This window comes from Dromiciops gliroides, chromosome 4 (assembly GCF_019393635.1).
Source record: "Dromiciops gliroides isolate mDroGli1 chromosome 4, mDroGli1.pri, whole genome shotgun sequence".
Taxonomy (NCBI): Eukaryota; Metazoa; Chordata; class Mammalia; order Microbiotheria; family Microbiotheriidae; genus Dromiciops; species Dromiciops gliroides.
Window position 1 is genome coordinate 279,039,409 of NC_057864.1, and position 19,872 is coordinate 279,059,280.

The following is a 19,872-nucleotide window of genomic DNA, read 5'->3' on the forward strand; positions in this document are numbered from 1 at the left end:
CTTCTGCAGCAAAATGAAAAATCAAATTACGTGTAGGACTGATTGTTTTCATAGAGCCCTAATACCCGAATAGGCACTTTAATATTTTTGATGTAAGTACTGTAATATGTTTTTAAAGTGGCTCTGAAATAGGGTCAAGATTGTTTTTTACATTTTTTTTTTAATTTCCTCACTCCACCCTCAACCCCTTTTTGTATCCCTGAATGAGTTTTCCCATATACCTTATACTGAGTTGCAAAGGAATCTTGTCCTCCAAAATTGATAGTTGTAAAAATAAGTTACAAATTTTGAAATACTGGCCTGCCTTATAAGAATATATCTCTTTAGAATTTCGATTTCATACTCCTCAGCACAATAAAAATTCTGGACAAATGGATTGACTTGCTGTCTGTCACCTATATACAGGATTTTATCTCTCACTGTTGTGCTTTTGTATAGGCTGTTTCCTATTCCAGGATGGTCCTTTTTACTAGCCTCTGTCTCTTGGAATCCCTTGGTCCTTTGCAGTCTCAGCACTGTGTTCTTTAAAATTGTTATTCCTACAACTGTTTTGGTTTTTTATTAATAATTAATTATTGCACCAGTTTTGGCAGTAAGCATATTATTATTTTATTAACATAATGTATACCAGTAAAGGATTGACTGAGTGGCAGTTAGCATGAGCAGGAAAAAAACTAGAGACCCATACTGTCTCTCAGAGAGACAATATGAGGGCTCAAGGAGAGTTCAGAAGACCTACAAAACCTACACTGTCCTGAGAGGAAGAGCATGCACCAAGAGAGTGGCCCTGGAGTGGCCAAGGTTTTTATCCTCTTTTGATAGAGGTGGATAATTTTACATTGATCAGAGCTAATTGGTTAGCATCATTCAATCCCATTGGTTGACATGACTTTGAGGATGGTCTAAATTAAAATGAACTCTTCAGATGACATCAAGGAAAGAGTATGCAAAAGACCCTTGCTGAAGGGCAAAGGTGAAGTCCAGTATCTACCTGTGGTCTGATTCCATCAATACTTTAAAGAACTAGACAACAGAGTCTACCTCCATTTCTTTTGTTTCCTTGGGTTAGTCCCAGGCAAGAGCTGAACTTCCTCAAGACCTGGACTTTCTGGGGAGAAAGGACTGAAACTGATCTCTGTGTTCCCCCAAGAAATCCATTTATAATTATTTTCTCACAACTGTCTCTATCTCAAGAGGTCTTTCACAATTCCCCTTCTCCCCAGTTGTTAGTGCTCTGTCTCCATGAAAATGTATTTATTTTGTATATATTTGTATGTAATTAGGATTACAGCCCTAGATTTGATAGGGACTTCAGAAACATTATAGGCAAACCCCTTAATTTTACAGATTGGGAATCCAGAGCCCAGAAAGGTTAAGTGATTTGTGTGTGATCACACATAGAGAAAGTGTCAGACATGGAATTTGAAACCAGTTTTCCTGATAATCTTCAAATCTCTTTCCATAAAACAAAAACATATATCCCTAATAAATACCACTTGTAGTGATTCTACTCCTTGAAGTCCAGGATTTTCTAGTCACTATCTTTATATGCCCAATAGCTCACATATTGCTTATTGTTGTTACTCAGTCATTTCTAGTCATGTCTGATTTTTCATGATCCTATTTGGGGTTTTCTTGGCAAAGATACTGGAGTGCTTTCCCATTTCCTTGTCCAGCTCATTTTACAGATGAGGAAATTGGGGCAAACAGGGTTAAGTGACTTCTCTAAAGTCACATAGCTAGGAAGTATTTGAGGCCAGATTTAAACTTTGGAAGATGCCTTCCTGACTTCAGTCCCAGTCTTCTATCCACTGGTTCACCTAGCTTCCCCACATATTGTTTGGAACATACTAAACATTTACTAACTTCTTGCTGAATTCACCTCCAATTTAATATGGATCTATACTGTTTTCCTAACATGTTTATAATGGGCACTGGTATGGGCAGCAGATGCAAGCCTCAAAATGTTACTTATTGTGGTTAGGAGAAATACATAGTGAATAGTTATTACTGAGAGATGGAAAATACTCAAAAGAATTTCATTTTGCTGATTAAGAACATGAAGTCAAAAGAATTTCAGTGACTTGCCTAAAGTTAGAGAAGGAATTGTAACACTAATACTAGTATTCATAATTAATATTTACCTAGTGCTTTGTGGTTTTCAAAGAGTTGTACAATAATATCTTTACATTACTACCTCATTGTATATTGAGAATACAGTATCCTCAGCATACCCCCCAGGAGGTAATTACTATTATTATTTCTATTTTACATATGAAGACAATGAGAAAAGTTGCAGTAAAATGACTTGCCCAATCAAATAGTAAATATTATTGGTACAGTGGATAGAGCACTGGGCCTGGCTACAGGAAGACCTGAAGCCAAGATGGTGTAGAGAAGCCAGGAAGTTGCCTAAGGTCTCCCAAGTTTCCCTTAGAAACAACATTAAATTAAGCCTCTAAATGAATTCTGGAGCTACAGAACCTACAAAAAAGACACAGAGACACAGTATTCCACCTTGAGATAATTTAGAAGACTTCAGGAAAAGCAGATCTCACTTGGGTGAAAGGGGAGTGCAGAGCAACTCAGCGCAGCATGTCTGGGCAAGTCAGCAGGAGGCTTTTGGTCACAGCACAGATCAGCAGCTGAGACCCCTTGGTCCTCGCTTAGCAGGCTAGTGGCACAGCAGGCCAGTTGTGAGACACCCCCACTACTGGCTGAGAGGGAAAACTGTCAGTTAGAGAACCACCCACAGGATAGGTGCAACTAGACCAAGCCATCCCAGTGCAGGAAGCAAGCTCAGAATAGTGAGGAATCTGCAAAGCCCTATAAGCCTCAGAGCAGAAAGCTAATGATCAGGTTCCTGGCTCCCAGCACAAGAAGCTTGCAACAGTGGTCCCTGTGCCCCAGGAGCAGACCTCAACTTTAAAAGTCAAAAAATAGGCTAAATTATGAATAAGATACAGAAAAAGACCCTTACCATAGAGAGCTTCTATGGCAACAGGAAAAACCAAAACACAAACTCAGATGAGTACAATACTTTCAAAATGACTACAAGTGAAGCCTCAAGAGGGAAGATGAATTGGTCTCAAGACAAAAAAGCCTTCTTTGAAGACTCCAAAAAGGTTTTTAAAAATCAAATAAGAGAGGCAGAAGAAAAAATGGAAAAAGAAATGAGAGAAATGAGAATTACAAAAGACAATTTTGAAAAAAGAGTCAACAGTTTGGAAAAGGAAGCATAAAAATTGACTGAAGAAAACAATTCATTAAAAAAAAAAGTTGGCCAAATGGGAAAAAAAATCCACTGGCAAAATAAACTCCTTCGAAAGTAAAATTGGCTAAATGGAAAAGATGGTGCAAAAGCTTACTGAAGAAAATAAGTAGAATTGGGTGGGAGGGCAGCTGGGTGGCACAGTGGATAGAGCATTGGCCCTGGATTCAGGAGGACCTAAGTTCTAATCTAGCTACAGACACTTCATGCTTACTAGTTGTGTGATCCTGGGCAAGTAACTTAACTCCAATTGCCTTGCCCCCAAAAATAAAAATAAAAATAGAATTGGACAGGTGGTACCTAATAACTCCATGAGACACCTGGAATCAGTCAAACAGAATCAAAAGAATGAAAAAAAATAGAAAAAAAACAGGAAGGACTGAGTTTGAAATAACATTATGTCTTATGATTCTGGGAAAGTTATTTAATTTTTGTTTTCCTCTTATATCCTTATATGTAAAATGGCCATAATAACATATAATGGGGATAATGATAACAGTACCTATCTCCCAGGGATGTTGTGAGTATAAAATAAGTTAATATTTGTAAATTGCTTTGCAGAGCTTAAAGCACAAATGTAAATACTAGCAGGTTATTATCACCCTCATCAATAATAATGATGATGATGATAAATGTATGAGGTAATAATTTTATTCAGAGCTTCCTTAGCTTCTTAAACTATGGGTTGCAATCCTACATATGGTCATATAACTGAATGTAGGGGTTGAAGAAACTGTGGTTCTGAATGCAAAACGTGAATTTTATACTGTGCATGCTGTCAAGGGATCATGTAAAAATTTCTCAGACAAAAAGTGGTCATGAGTGAAAAAAGTTTAAGAAGCCCTGGACTACACCACCTAACAGCAAATAGCAATGAATAGAATGAGGAACAAGGGTGGGATTTAATGCCAAGTTGTCTACCTTCAAAGCCGATGCTCTTTATACTCCACCACAATTGTCTCAAGGGAGCAAAACAGATAAATTAGTCCTTTTGAAACTTTTCAAGAGGATTCAGCATAGTATGCCTCCTAAAATAAATTTTGATGAATAATAACTTGTTCAGTCATTTTTCAGTTGTGTCCAACTCTTTGTAATCCCATTTGGAGTTTCCTTGGCAAAGATACTGAAGTGGTTTGTAATTTCCTCCTCCAGCTCATTTTACAGATGAGGTTAAGTGATATGCTCAGGGTCACACAGCTAGTAAGTATCTGAGACCAGATTTGAACTCAGGAAGATGAGTCTTCCTAATTCCAAGTCCAGCCATCTATCTATTATACCACCTAGTTGCTCCCTAATAAGAACTAGCCAAGAAATACTCAATTTAAAAGCCTTAAACCAAATTCCTAAGGATGATATTGGTCCTTTTTGTGCTATTTCCTCCATGATGAGGTGCAAACCCATCTTTCCTTACCTACAGTTGCATTGAGTGGTGTTATAACTGCTTATATTCATAAACTCTGTATGGCTGAGATAAATTTCTTTTTCTTGAAATATTTGGCAGCTATACAAGTTGTCATAAGTTTTAGCAGATGGTATTTAGCTATTAAAAGAGGAAATATATGCTGATTAAAGGTGAGGGAACTGACATATTTGTACTGTACATGGATTAAGCATCAAATTTGATGCTATATGATAATCTGTAATGTAGAGTTATGATCAACCCTTCAGTGATTGCCCTTTACAACAAAAAAGGAAACTTGACACCTAATGACCAAGATTGATGAGGAGTATATTTAATGGGTGTTATTCTTAGTAAGCATGAAATGCCCAAAATTATATGATAATTTATGCTATTAGGATATTCTCTCTCTTTCTGTCCCCTTTTGCTTCTCTTTCTTTTCTTTCTTTTTTCTCTTTCCTTCCTTCCTTCCTTTTTTTCTACCAATTCTCCTCCCCACACCTTTCTTCTCTTTCTTTCCTTCCACTACAATTGTGTAGCCATATCCCTTTCTGAATTCCCTCGAATTCTGTATTTCCAACTTAGCTTGTGTGTGTATTCATGACAGTGAGTGCATGTATTTGTTTAACTTATTCTGACCCTTAGTACATAAATGAGAGGTGAGCAATTTTACCACAAAACATTAATCTTCTTTTATTGTGTGGAATTATCATTACAACATAGCAATTATTTCCCATAAATAGGACCTTTAGCTGACTGATTAATTAGGCCCAGGGGGACATGCCATTATTAAATGATCTGTTACATGCCTTTTGTACAAATACAGAAGAGCTGTTGAACCTTGACATAGCACAGACATCATTTTAACTGTATGTCCATGTCTCCTTTGCTAAGTCATAATTTATCAGAAACAATCACATTTTTAGGATTATAAATATAACTATAATTTCTAATTATTCTACTACTCACAGGGTAGTTGACATGATGCCTGAATCCACTTTTTCAAGCTACATTATAGCTACATGCTGACACTGATTTATCTTCTTCCTCATTTAAAGCACAAGTGAAATAAATCTCTCCCATTCTGGAGAATGCTACAAGTCTGATTTGTATGAGCTGGTTTATTACAAGGTCATAATCATGCAATAGGTTTTATAAATTAAAATCAAGCTAATATTGCTTTATAAAGGCATTACTGGCATATGATTCAGGCTTGCCAAGACTTTTCTTTGCTAATCTAGAGAAATGCAGACAGTTTGATTCACATTCTGTCAGTGGGTAAGTTAATTAGGGAGGCTGTTAACTAGTTCCTTTACAGAAACAATGAGGCTTCCTGCCTGTTGCCAAGTAGATTATTGTGATGTGTCTGCACTGTCTTGTGACTGATCTTTCCTATTCCTCTCAGGCTTTGTTCAGTTCCTCTCCATTATCCTTTGTCTCTCATTTTCCTCTCACCTATGGACACTCTTTTCTTTCTTCTCAGTTTCCTCTGCCCATCATACTCCCTCCTTTTCCCCAGTCCTTTTCCTGCTTCATATTTTCCTTTCACCTTTTCTCTTCAGCAGTTTGTCTGCCTCCACTCTCTCCCATCATTTCAAACTCATATTTCTCCTAATCTTATTCCTGTCTCCCTTAATACTCTCCTCTATCTGTGTCTTCCTGCCCTTTAACCACGTCTCCCTTGTCTCCTTTTTTCCTTCACCTGTCTTTTCCATAAACATATTTCCTGATCTCGAGTTCCATTTGTTAGTCATTTCTGCCCATCTGTGCAGCTAGGTAGCACAGTGGATAGAGTTCTAGGCTTGGAGTCAAGAAGGCTCATCTTCCTGAGTTCAAATCTGTCCTCAGACACTTCCTACTGTGTGACCCAGGGCATGTCACTTAAGGCTGTTTGCCTCAGATTCTCATCTGTAAAATGAGCTGGAGAAAGAAATGGCAAACCACCCCAGTATCTTTGCCCCCAAAACCCCAAATAGGGTCATGAAGTGTCAGATATGACTGAAAAATGACTGGACAATAAAATTTGATAAATTTTTATTGAAATGAATACTACAGAAATGGACAATTATTAATTTCAAGAAAAAACAGAAAAATCATATCATGGATAGAAAAAATGAATTCAAGGGATTTAGAGTTAGGAAGAAATATAGAGATAATCTCATCTAAACTCTCATATTACAGATGAAGACATTATGCCCAGAGGGTCCAAATATGTGTCCAAGATCACACACACAGAGGAAATAGTAGAATTAATAATATTCATACAAAAGTCTTCTGATTCCAAACAGTGTAAAACATCTGACCCTGCCTTATACTTTGTAAAGACCCTACTAGATCTCACCTAGGCACTTTTTCCTGACATTTCTTTCTTATTTGTTTTTGTGGCCAGAATGTGATCCAGTCATTCAAAGCCACAACCTCTAGAAGATAACAGCAATGAATCAAGTAGTTATGGGGTCCTTCCTATTAAGATATGTACTGGCATACTCATTCAACTAATAGTGGAATATCTGGTAAATTCTTGACTTGCTCAGAAAGAAGAGAAGACAATGAAACAAACTGCTACAGTTAGCATTCCTTCTGACCATGAAGAAGGACCTGCTTCATGATGTGGAAATGACAGGAACTTTGGAAGAAAGCCACCATGGCACTTTAAAATGACTACACAACAATGAAGGAAGGGAATGCTGGCTAATGAGACATGTCATAGATTTAAGGAAAACATTGAAAAAATGTTCAGAGAACAGATCAATATAAGCATGGATCATGGCTTTGTACTTTGTAAGTAAGGAAGGATGAAAAATTATAAAAAAAAGAAAATTCTGATAATATGATCATAAATGTTTCCAAAGATAATTCTCCAATGAATATGTTTTATGAATACATCCACCAAAAATTGAAAAAGAACTGCATAACCAAGGATAGATAGGAAAGAATTCAATGTGTAGTGTCAGGAAGGGTATTTCTCTTGATGAGTTAAGGGATGAAATGAATGTTGAAGGTAAAAGAAAGCATTATTTTAATCTACTTGCCCAGCAAGGAGATAAGAGAGGAGGAATTTCCACTATGGCATGTATTTTTTTACCTTGAAAATTATTTTATTAAATTATTTTCTTCAAAATGATCTTTGATAGACTCCTTGATATTTATGAAATAAAGCAGTCCATCTCCCAACTCCAAGCATTTTTATTGGATGTCCTCCATGCCTGGAATGCTCTTTTTCATCAGCTCAGCTATGTGATTTCCCAGGCTTCCTTCAATCTTAGTTAAAATCCCATTATCTATAGGAATTTTCTCTAACCCTATTAATTGTAGAGCATCCACTTTGATGATTATTTCCAATTTATCCTGAAGGTAAATTGTTTGTGTGTATTTATTTGCATGTTGTCTTCCTCATTAGATTTTGAGCTCCTTAAGAGAAAGGACTTTCTTGTTTTACCTATATATTCCCAAAACTTAGTACAGGGCATGAAACAAATTAGGTGCTTAACAAATATATATTGACCTACTGATGTTGTTGCTACTGTTTGTCTTTCACTTTCTTTTTCTTTCTTTCTTTCTTTCTTTCTTTTTTTTTTACAATTTCATTTATTTATTTATTTATGGGGCAAAGTGGGTTAAGTGACTTGCACAGGGTTACACATCTAGTAAGTGTCAAGTGTCTGAGACAAAATTTGAACTCAGGTCCTCCTGAATCCAGGGCCAGTGCTTTATCCACTGTGCCACCTAGCTGCCCCCTGTCTTTCACTTTCAAAGAGGACCAATGACATAATGTTGAGGTAAAATAGTGGATAATAGCTGATGACTTGTGTGTGAATTGGATTTAAGTGTGTCAGAGTTCCATAAAGTCATCAGCCTTTTTCTCTTTTCCAGAGTTATTGAAGTCCAATGGCAGGACAAATATTAATATGACTGGTGATGGCCCAGGATGCAGTGGATGACCTTAGCATCTTCAATGTCTGACTAAGCTCTAAGCAATCCACAGTGCTTGCTTCAGTTGGTTTCATGGCCATTAGAACAAATTGTTTTCATCGGTGGATTCTACTGGGGCAAGTCTTCACATATTTGAATTAGACATCCCCGTAACTCACAGATGCATTTGAGGCATCAGTTACCCTCAACCTGGTTTAACCCACTTGAAAATATGGCTTTATTGGGGTGTGGCCATTGCACATGCTCCAGCTTCTTGGAGCCACAGGTGAGAGTTGGGTGATAGGTGGACACTAAAGGTGTCTCTGAAAAGGGCTCAGCAAGCCATCACGCCAAAAGTACTAATCCTCCCTGAACACCCCATTGACTGACTGAATGAATATGTTATGTTGAAATTTTGTTTCAGTATAAAATATGAAACACCTATGTACTCACATTAAATTCTCACAAATATGCAATTTTCAAAGCAGTGAGTGAAAGGGTAGTTGCAACAGCTAATTTAATCAACCTTCTACTTTGATAATCTTCTGTTTATTAAAAGCAAGGATGGTGGATTGATGCTCTATAAATTGGTACCAACACTGTCTTTACTCTTTGATCTAAATTAATTTGCTATTTAAAATTGCCTTCATTTATTTAGTTACTGTGCAAGAGTTCATACAGATCTTGCTGTATTTTAATTCTTTATATTTGTCATTCCTTATTATGCAAAATAAAGCAATAGAATATTTCATTATCTTCAAGTATATCATATTTTAGTCATTCCTCAATCACTGGGTCCATGGTTTGTAGCCACTTTTAAAAAATAATTATTTTTTAAAATAATTGTAGTGTAAGTATTTTTTCTTATGTTTTCCATTATATCCATGAAAGTGGATCCAATGGTGAGATCAAGTACTTAAAGCATATGGAAAACTTTATCCCTTTTCTGGCATAATTACAAGATTTTTTCCAAAATGTGACACTAGGTCACAATTTTGCTGATAGCAGATCAGTGTAATGTGATGTCTCTTGCAGAGTTCATGCAAACATATAATTTTCTATCTTGCATTATTTTTCACAATTTGATAAATAATGTGATTTCCTATAACTGCTTTAATATCAACTTCTATAACCATTTGCAATTTTGAGAACTTTAAAAAATGAATTTTAATTTCTTTCCTTTGTGAGAAATCTTTTCATATCTTTTGATTATCTACTGGAGAGTAATTCTTTACCTTAAAGATTTGTGTCAATTTGTGTCAATACTTTTAAAATGTTAAGCTATTTTTTAGATATTTTGTACAAAATGCTTCTAGTCTATACAGTTTTTTATTCTCTCCTGATTTTATTGTGCATAATCTTTTTATTTTTCTATACTCAAAGTGCTTTGTCTTTGTATTCTGAATTGTTACTGGTTATAATTGTATCACCTCTACACAGTGGAAAGATATACAAATGAATTATAAAAACAAAAGGGCTAAAATGTCCTTACACACTGATCAGAGATTCTAATACTAATGAAAAAGGGAAGATTCAATATACAGTAACATTTTTACCATTTCTTTTAGTAATAGCAGAAAATTAGAAACACAGTAAATATCTATAAATTGAGGAATAGCAAAGACACATTGTGGTACATAAATGTTATGGAATGTTACTGTATTTTAAGAAATAAATACTGTATATGCAGAAAAGCCTGGAAAGACTTACATGAACTGATGCACAGTGAAGTAAGTACAGCCAAGAAAAAACAATATGCACAATAACTACAAGAATGTAAATGGAAAGATCAATATCCATGCAAGAATAAAAAATGAATGTTGTAAAAGTAAAAAGAACAAATTTGGCCTCAAAGAAGAGATATGAAAAGTCACCTCCTCCACTCCAACTTCTTTGGGGAGGTGAGAGGAGAATCATAAATGTTGCATATCACACACACTCTCAGATTTTTTTCTATATAGGGACAAATTTTGGTACTTTTCCCCTCTTCCTCTTTTTAAATGAAAAATGTTTCATTTAATGTGTTATAAGGGGTAGCTTGCTGGTAGGTGTTTGGGAGAGGGACAAAGGAGAAATTCAGGTAATGTAAAAACAAAAAAAGTCAATAAAATCTATTTCTAAAATGATACACAACTTTGTTATCTAGTAAATTCATCTCATTTATTCTTTTGGGATTTACGATAGAATATGCTTTAAGTTGTTGATCTTAAACTATTTTCTGCACAGCTGCATTTCAGGTTTCCTATTGGTTTGTGGTTGTTTTTGTTGTTCAATAGTTGTTTTTTTCTTTCTCTGATAAAATGTGTTCTTTGGTTTATTGAAGATGAGACTACTCTAAGAGTCTACATCTCAGTTCCACTGATCTGACTTATTCCACTGACCAACTTTTCTATTTTCATGAAATAGATTTGATAATTCCTGCTTTATGGCATAGTATGAAGTTAGGCAAGTGGTAAATTATGATTCTTAGTCCAGGTCTTCCTGCCTCTAAGTTCAGTATTCTGTCTGCTATACTATACTGCCTTTCCTGCTAAGAAGCAGACTCTAACAAGAAAGAAGATTTATGACTTGAAGAGATGAAAATAAGTGGGAAAGGTTCAAAGTACCACAGGTCATCTGAGGATTGCCTTGATGTATATACCTCCTGATGTGTATAAGGTCAGAGAACAGCTTGGCACCTGACTCTCTCATCTGCAATCAGAGGAGTACAAAATGGGACAGTTAAATGTTTCAGTGCATAGATTATCAGACCTGTTGCCAGGAAATCCTGTGTTCAAATTTAGCCTTAGACACTTAGTAGCTGTATGACATTGGGCAAGCCACTTATCCCCTGTTTCCCTCAATTTCTTCAACTGCTGAATGGGGATAGAAATAGCATCTACCTTCCAGATGTGTTGCAATGATCAAATGATACGATAATTGTCAAGGGCTTAGAACAATACCTAGCACACAGTAAGTGCTATATAAATGTTAGCTGCTACTATTATTAGACAGTACTCTACCATTCTCTCCTTGACTTATTTGAAGTAGATTCAAGAGAGCCCTGAATAGGCCTAAGACAAGTATCAATTAGTAATCCACTTCCATTCTCTTTGCAGAAATGCTTCCTTTTCCTTTTTGTTAGGGTGCCTATTCAGAATTATATGGATAATTGGTAGTAGTCATTTTCATGGATTTCCATATTTTACTGATAGAAATTTCCCCAGAAGTCATTGTGTTTACTATTCCTGATTAAATTTTTCTCTTCCTTCCTTCCCATCTTTCTCCCTTTATTCCTTTTTCCCAACTACCCTATAGCACTAAAAAGAGGCTGAAATTATAAATGTGTTTCTGTATATGAAAGGATTAGATTATTTGGCCTTTTAAGGTGCTTTCCACCTCTATATCTAAGATCTTACTGTATGATAACTAAACATCATATTTTCCATTGATGAAATGATTATGAATTACAAGTTGATAAGGTTGAGGGTCAGTTATATCTCCATGTCCCTTTTTGAGAGGATTAGAGGATTTAACAATTGTAGTAGAACATGTGGGTAAAGAGTTTTAGGGAAGCATGGACTCACTTTAGTCACTCAGAGCAGGAAAACTAGTTAAAGATATTGTCAAGAATCCCATCAATGGGGGCCGCTAGGTGGTGCAGTGGATAAAGCACCTGACCTGGATTCAGTAGGACCTGAGTTTAAATCTGGCCTCAGGCAGGACACTTACTAGCTGTGTGACCCTGGGCAAGTCACTTAACCTTCATTGCCCTGGAAAAACAACAACAACAAATGAATCCCATCAGTGAGAGGTATCTTCCATACCTGGAATGCTCTCCCTTCTCATTTCTACCTCCTGACTTCTTTGGTTTCCTTTAAGTCCCTACTAAAATCCCATTGTTTACAAGAAGCCTTTGCCAATTGTTCTTAATTCTAGTGCCTTCTCTGTGTTACTTCCTATTTATCCTTTATGTATATAGTTTACTTTATATCATACAAACGTATTTGTTTGCATGTTCTATCCCCCATTACATTGTAAGCTCCTTGAAAGCATAGTCTGTTTTTTGCCTATTTTTATATCCCCATTGCTTAGCACAGTGCCTGGCACCTAGTATGCTATTAATAAATGTTTATTGATTGATTGATTGAGGTGCCCTGTTTAAGCTGGGGTAGTCATATGATTACAAATTTAGAGTTGAGAGAAATTGTAGAGGCCATCAAATCCAAACCCTACTTCCCCCTCCATTTTATCCATGAGAAAAGCTGAGGCCTAGGAAAGTTTAATGGATTACTCAGAATCATGAACTCATTAAGTATCTTAAAATAGTTTTAACCAGTCTTTTATACTCCAGATCTAATTCTCCATCCGTTCTGCCTCAGTACTTCTCATATGAGTGGGAACAGAAAGGAACATAGAGATGTGACAAACATCTCTTTGGTTAAAAAACCAACAGGATTTTGTGACTGACTGGAAGGGGAAGAGGAGGAAGAGAAGTTCATTTGCATTATTCCTGCTCCCTTCAACAGCCAGAGTTAATTCCCTGGTTCTGCCTGTTTCAAAGTTTGCAAGTCCTCTACAGACACCAATAAGTTTCTGTTTTCAGTTTGATGGATAGCTCCAGTTATCTGCTTACGTAAAAGCAAGGGTGACTAACATGTCTTTTGTTGTAGGAATGACTGCTATGGATTCAGGCTACCAACTCTAAAAATTTCCCTAGGCTATCTTTAATGACTCAGGTGCCTCTGGAGGAGTCAATATAGGAGCTTACATTATATAGATAACAATAGTAAATAATTATATAGACCCTGGACCAAAAAGACATTGTTTTCAATCCTGAATTTGACATTAACTCATTGTATATTACCAGGCAAGTTTCCTGATCTTTTGGGGTCTCACTTTTGTCATCTATAAAATTAAGGTTTAAATGAAATGATATAAAGATTTGAATTCATAGTCAGAGTGATGTAGGAGGTAAAGAAGGGGTTAACAGACAAACCTAAGACAGAAGCTCTAATTTAGATCTGAGCTCCAAGAGGGATTCAGACCCTAGTTCTGAAAGGGATTAATGGATGACTTAAGACTTGGGCCCTCATCAAAGTCAGGGCCTAGCTTCTTGTTAACTGGTACCTGGAGGTCTGGCTCCTATTAATTATCCCCAATTATCATCACTCATAAAAAAAACATAAAGAGGTAGGTCAGAGAGACCTTAACTACAACAAAAACATAAAGAGACAGGTCGTAGAAATCCTAACTAATAAATGTTAATATCCAGAAACTAGGCCTGAGAATGAAAAACACAGGGACACTCTGAACTTGGCAAGCTGAGGTAACATATGCAGAAAAGGCCAAATTTGTTCCCAGTTCATCTTATGACATGTAAACCCCCCAAAACACACCTCCATGGAAAAAGGTACCCACCTTGGGGGTTAGCTTAAGTCCCCAGGAACTCCAAATTAGGATAGGCCCTCCCCTGTACCTCCCTAAGGTGGAGATTATTATAATGAGACTGATAATCAATTTATCCATATAACTGTCTTCTTTTTCCCTGTTCAAGAGACCCCTCCATGGTGCTCTCCCTGTGGTCACTCACAGTATTTCTATAAAACTTGGGAAACTGAGTCACTGAGTTTTGTAATTCTTTGGGATGCCTCACAATCAATCTGATCAATGAAACGTACCTCCCACATCAAGAAGAGATCCAGGTTAGACTCTGCCTTTTCTATTGTTAATATTTAGTAGCTAAGTGACTATGGGCAAGTAATATCCTAGGACCTCAGGATCCTCATCTCAAAAATGGGACAATAATACCTAAAGCACTGACATGGAAGGGTTAATGTGTATGAAAAACTTTGTAAAACTTAAAATACAATTTAATATCTATCATGATGATGATTATTGATATTATTAAGGTCGTTTCCAGGTCTTACATTCTGTGACTCTGAATGTTTATAGTATTTATATTGAATTTTAAGTTTTTCAAATAAACATGCCAAACAAAGGGAAAATACTTCTATGAATTAGAGTTCTTTTCTGTTTAAAGAAATCCAAGTGTCCTCAGTGTAGTGTTTATGCATACAAGAGTCTGTAGATGGCATAAAATACGAGTAAGTTGTAGGATAACTGAAGAAAAATATCCCAAATTCAATAACCTAATGTAAATTCAATCTCATGCTTGAATATAATCTTGAGACATAACAGAATTGGATTACAAAATGAGGGTGAGTTAGTTTGCAGGGAATAGTGCCACTTGAATGAATAGGACAAGCTATTATATACTTAATGTAATATGTTTTATTATATTATCTGGTTACTGCAATGCCTCACACTTGAGTCTCCACAGCAAGGGTTCTTTTTGCAGAATGGTAGCCTAAAATAGAAGGATTCACATTTTAAAAAATATTTTTTAATCATAACATAAAGTATATGCATGATTTAGAATTGATTTTCTGACTATGTGTGTTTTGGCTCAGATCAGATCTCCCTTCATTGTGAGATTAGAGAAGACTGGTTTCTACTTGGTAAATTATTTCCTTTGGAAGTAATTCCACTGTACAAGATAACACCATTGATTTAGAGCTAGAAGGGCCCCTAGAGATCTTCCAGTCTGATCTCATTTTACAGAGAAGTAATCTGAGGGCCTAGAGAGGTAAAGGAACTTGTACAAGGTCACGTGGGAAGAAAGGGGGCAGAGTGAGTGGAATTTGAACTCAGTTCCTATGACTCCAAATTCAGGGCTATTCCTGTCAAACCAAGGATTTGAAATATATAGCTTTATTGAAGACATGTAATTGGGTCAGAACAAAATGGAAGCCTAGCTTTAGTGAATGGTCTCAAGAAAATAAGCTTCCAAGAAAACTACAATCGTAACCTGCAAAAGAAAGCTTTTATAATAAACTCCTTTTCCTGTCTTCTTCTAGGCCATATATGACATAGAAGACAAAAAAGATAAACGTCAGAGTCTCTTGCATCCATTGTCAACTTTAGGTTTCATTAAAATGTCATTAATTTGAGCTGCCTCTTGAGTAGTCTTTTAACGGAGGCCCTTTTTTCATCTATTTGAAAATTTTTAGAGCTAATGATATCTTACAAGGCAATTGGGAATTAATTAAAGTTGTTATACTTTCTGAACTTCAGGTGAACCTTTTGTAGGAATGTTACCTCCTGAACTTCCCTCAGAATCACTATTTGGGGATGGTCTAATTATTCAATTTGGGCACCAGCGAGTTCCTACTTTAAAAGTTGCACAAATCTATATTCACCTGATTTGAGTGTTGGATTGAGAAGTAACTCTCTCTGAAGAAAATTATCCTGTTTCTTTCTATTCTCTTAAGTTATAAATATACCATTAGTTACAGATATATTATGGACAGCTAGTACTTGTGGCTTTAGATGTAGCATACTTTAGAAAGATCAAGAGAAAAATTCACATATTTTACAAAAGTAGGAGGGGAAAAAGCAGCCTTTGCTCATGCTGTTGTTGAGCTGTTTCACTCGTGTTCTATTCTTTGCGACCCTATTTGGGGTTTTCTTGGCAAAGATACTGAAGGGTTTGCATTTTTTTTCTCCATTTCATTTTATAGATGAGGAAACTGAGGTATATAGTTAAATGACTTGCCCAGGGTCACACAGATAGTAAGTATCTGAGGCTGGATTTGAACTCATGAAGAGAGGTCTTCCTGACTACAAATCTGGTAGTCTAGCCACTCCATAACCTACCTCATATGACTGCCAATTATTTCCTTTCTCCCTTAATCACTTTAAGCCCTAAACCTGTATTCCCTTCAGGGTCCAAATCAAGTTTCACTCCACTAAGTGGAATTTGAATCCAGTTCCTATGGCTCCAAATTCAGGACTATTTTTTGTCCCACTAAGGATTTTAAGTATTTAGCTTTTCTGAATTTTGGGGGTGGGGAAAACATTGCCTTGCACAGTTTTTGCAAATTACAGATTCAGAGCATATTTAACTTTTGTAGTCAAGGACAATTCTATCTGCTTTGTTGAGTCCTCTCCTAGCCTTGATTTTCCTTCAGTGGGTAGATATCTGGGGGGAAATGCTAACATTTCCTCAAGCAGTATAATAACTGTATCAGTTTTTAAGCATGAGAGCCAACGCATTTATATTTTCTATTTCTTCTGAATCCCCAAATGTTTTGGTATATGGTAAGCACCCAATGAATGAATGAATAGCTAAGGATACAGAATATATGAAGACTAGAAATGATCCCTTAAAATTTAAATTGCCCATTATGAATGAAAACTTTTCATTTCTATAATTGCTAAAGCATTCACTTATTTTTCAGCACAGCTTCTGTTTATTCTCTAACCCTGTGTTCTGTAGCCAACTAGTTATTATCAAGAATGAATTAGCAAGGTCCCCTATTTTCCTTCCTTCCTTTCTGCTTGGGCCACCTTTGGCCATTTCACTATGCATTGCTCATTAGGTCTTTCACCTGACAACAGGTTGGGGAAAGAGAAAACTCAATTTCACTACCTTTAGGAACTCACTCCAAAGGTATAGTAGCAATTTACATGGTATGTGTGTTTTTCTAGACTGCTTACTTTCCTTTGTTTGTAGAGCATTTTATTGTTTTAGCATGATTTCTTTAAATTTTCTCTATTAAAAAAACATGCCTGCATACATACATACATGCAATTAAATATACATGTATATTTTTCCTATTGGTGTTTGATACTGAACTAGATATTTAAATAGAAAAAGTAGATTTTATATATTGTTACATCACTTACTTACAAAGATACACTAATTTTTCATTACCTGTGATGCAAAGCTTTTTTCATTAACCTAAATAATGAAGTTGACTGTTTAAATTATATAATTAGAAAGAATATAATTTTATCCAAAACCAAAGAAACTTTGAGCACATTATTTCCTTTGTATGTAAACCTCAGGTTATCTTTCACACTCCAATTTAAAGCTACCAATACACTTTTGGTCAAACTTATCACTTGTCACTAGTTTTGGATTCTATTCTGCTCAAATAAACCTTGCTATTGATTTCTCATTTTTACTTCTTAACATTTTCCTCTGCTATTCCCCAGATATTACTTCACTGGATAAGACATTGCATTACATACTGAATAGCAAGCCAGTCTAGGAAGCAGGAAGATTTGAATTCAAGGCCAGCCTCTAAAAACTGGTGGTATGACCCCAGGTATTTTTTATCTTTCTTACTCTAGGCCACTCTCTAAGGATTTAAATTGCAGAGAAGTTCCCAGCCTGTGTTGGTTGAGGGACTTTAGTCTCTTTAGAAATCCCCTAGGGGTTCCCTATACCAATGAAACCACAAGTCCAAGCACTATCCTCTCCCTCAGTTATGGAACAATATATTTTTCTAAATAGGCCATGCTCTTTTTCTTCTTGCTTCAGACAACCTTATTAAGCATGAGGTTCTATTTTAAACACATTTCTGATCATCTTATCAGGTATGATAAGATGATTCTCATCTCCATGGCCTTAATGCAGCCTAGTCTACTAAAGTGCCATCAAAATGTGTTTATGAATAACTAATTCTAGAAGCATTGCAAGTCCCATTATCTATTTATATCAATTAGTTCTCATTGTTTACTATTTCATGTCTTACTGTGAAGAAACACTCAAAATTTAGTTTTCATTTTTTTCATAAAAATATTTATTGCCATGTAGAACAATATTTATACTCCCATTATGCTCCCTCAGTTTTGTGTATGGAAATTTGTTGGTGATTTTTTTGAAAAATGTAAATGAATCTCCCGCCTGCCAAAAAAGCAAAACAAACTCCAACAACAACAACAACAACAACAACAACAGCAACAACAAAATCACTATTGTAGGACTACATGTTCTGGATGAATCAAAACGATGGTCAACCATGAGTTTCTAAGAGTCACATAAGGGAAAGAAAAATGGGTTTTGTTCTTTAAAAGATCTCAAGAGTCTCTTTCTTTGGCAGCAATAGAGTGTATATATCTTTTGTCACCTCATTAACCAATATAAGAACAGACAAGCTAATAGGGCAGGGAAATTTAACAACTCTATATTCCTGAAAATCTAAATTGCTCATGTCAAATATATTTTCCTGTCCATCAAAAATAACTAAAGTGTTGCTTTACAATCAAAATTGCCCATTATGAAAATATAGTTTCTTTTTGGTTTTGTATTTTTCTCTAAAATGTTTCCTTATTTTTTCAGCACACAGCAGGCCAGTACTTTTGTCAAGATGCTTTTTCATGCCTAAAAAAAAGCCCTGATATTTTTTAATTTGACTATGCAAGATTATCAACTTTGACCCCACGTGCAATGCAGTAAAAAGACTAGATGATTCACAAAGGTTATAAAAGAATCCCACATCATATATCTGGCATTCAGATAAAGGCATTAAAGTATATTAAATTTTTAAAATCATAATTTATGTAATCCAAATCTTACCTTTGTGTTTGGGTTGCGTAGCTGCTGTCATAGGCCTCATAGCTCTGGTCATCATATTCTCCTCCATAGCCATCATCATATCCCTAAAGAAGAGGGAAAAATAGAGAGCTCAGCAAAAATCAATTTGCAGAAATTTGAAATTCCATATTAATGAGATAATGCCAACTGAGGGTAGATTTTTCCCCTTTCCCAGTGATCATAATACATGTTATATTAGAATAATAAGTATATGTAATTCAACTATAGAACTTCAGGGATTAAATATTATAAATCTGGAAATTGTCTATTAATTAATAAAATCCAATTATGCCTCAAATAGTAGAAATACACCTGTAGTTTGGCTAAAATTTTGAGCCACTAGGATAACCTGAACAAGCTCTCGTTTGGGAATGTATTCTATTTTTGCTTTAAGCTGCCTCTGCTTTGGAGAGAATTTCATTGCTTCCTGTTATCACTGCCTTGCCAAATCTCTAGAACCCTATGTCTTCTATACTTAAAACATACCTAGTTTGTGACTGATTGGCAAAAACCCTGCTTGTGGCATCAGAAATGAGGTTCTCCTAGGCATTAGACTAGATGATCTTTGAGGTCTATTCCAGTTCTAAATCTATGATTCTATTATCTGCTCATCCTGAGTGTGACTCTATCAATCTCTAAGAATCCTGATGTCTTATTCATCATGTTGGTTGTGAGCCTTTAGTTTAGGAAGCCCAGGTAACCCCCAATAAAGAGCTGAATCTGTTGTCAAGTGGAAGAGGAATTCAATTTGCCCTGTTTCTTTTTTTGGGGGGGGTATGTTTTGTTTGTTGTTTTTTGGATTATTTGTATTGGTTTTGTATTATTTGTCCCTCTAGAGGAGAACTAGAAGCAGTGGCTGAAAGC

General features: G+C 35.8%; 1 protein-coding gene across 4 annotated transcripts in view; it reads right to left on the minus strand.

Moving 5' to 3' along the window:
- Window positions 1-19,872, minus strand: part of KHDRBS2 (KH RNA binding domain containing, signal transduction associated 2) — an 840,272-nt gene that overhangs the window by 54,983 nt on the left and 765,417 nt on the right. For all 4 annotated transcript variants that reach the window (XR_006352721.1, XM_043962345.1, XM_043962346.1 and 1 more), the window contains exon 7: window positions 18,991-19,073. Coding sequence is in view for 3 of the 4 variants with exons in the window: in XM_043962345.1 (XP_043818280.1) it covers window positions 18,991-19,073 (83 nt within the window). In the remaining variant the exon portion in view is untranslated. The remainder of the gene's footprint in view (window positions 1-18,990; window positions 19,074-19,872) is intronic.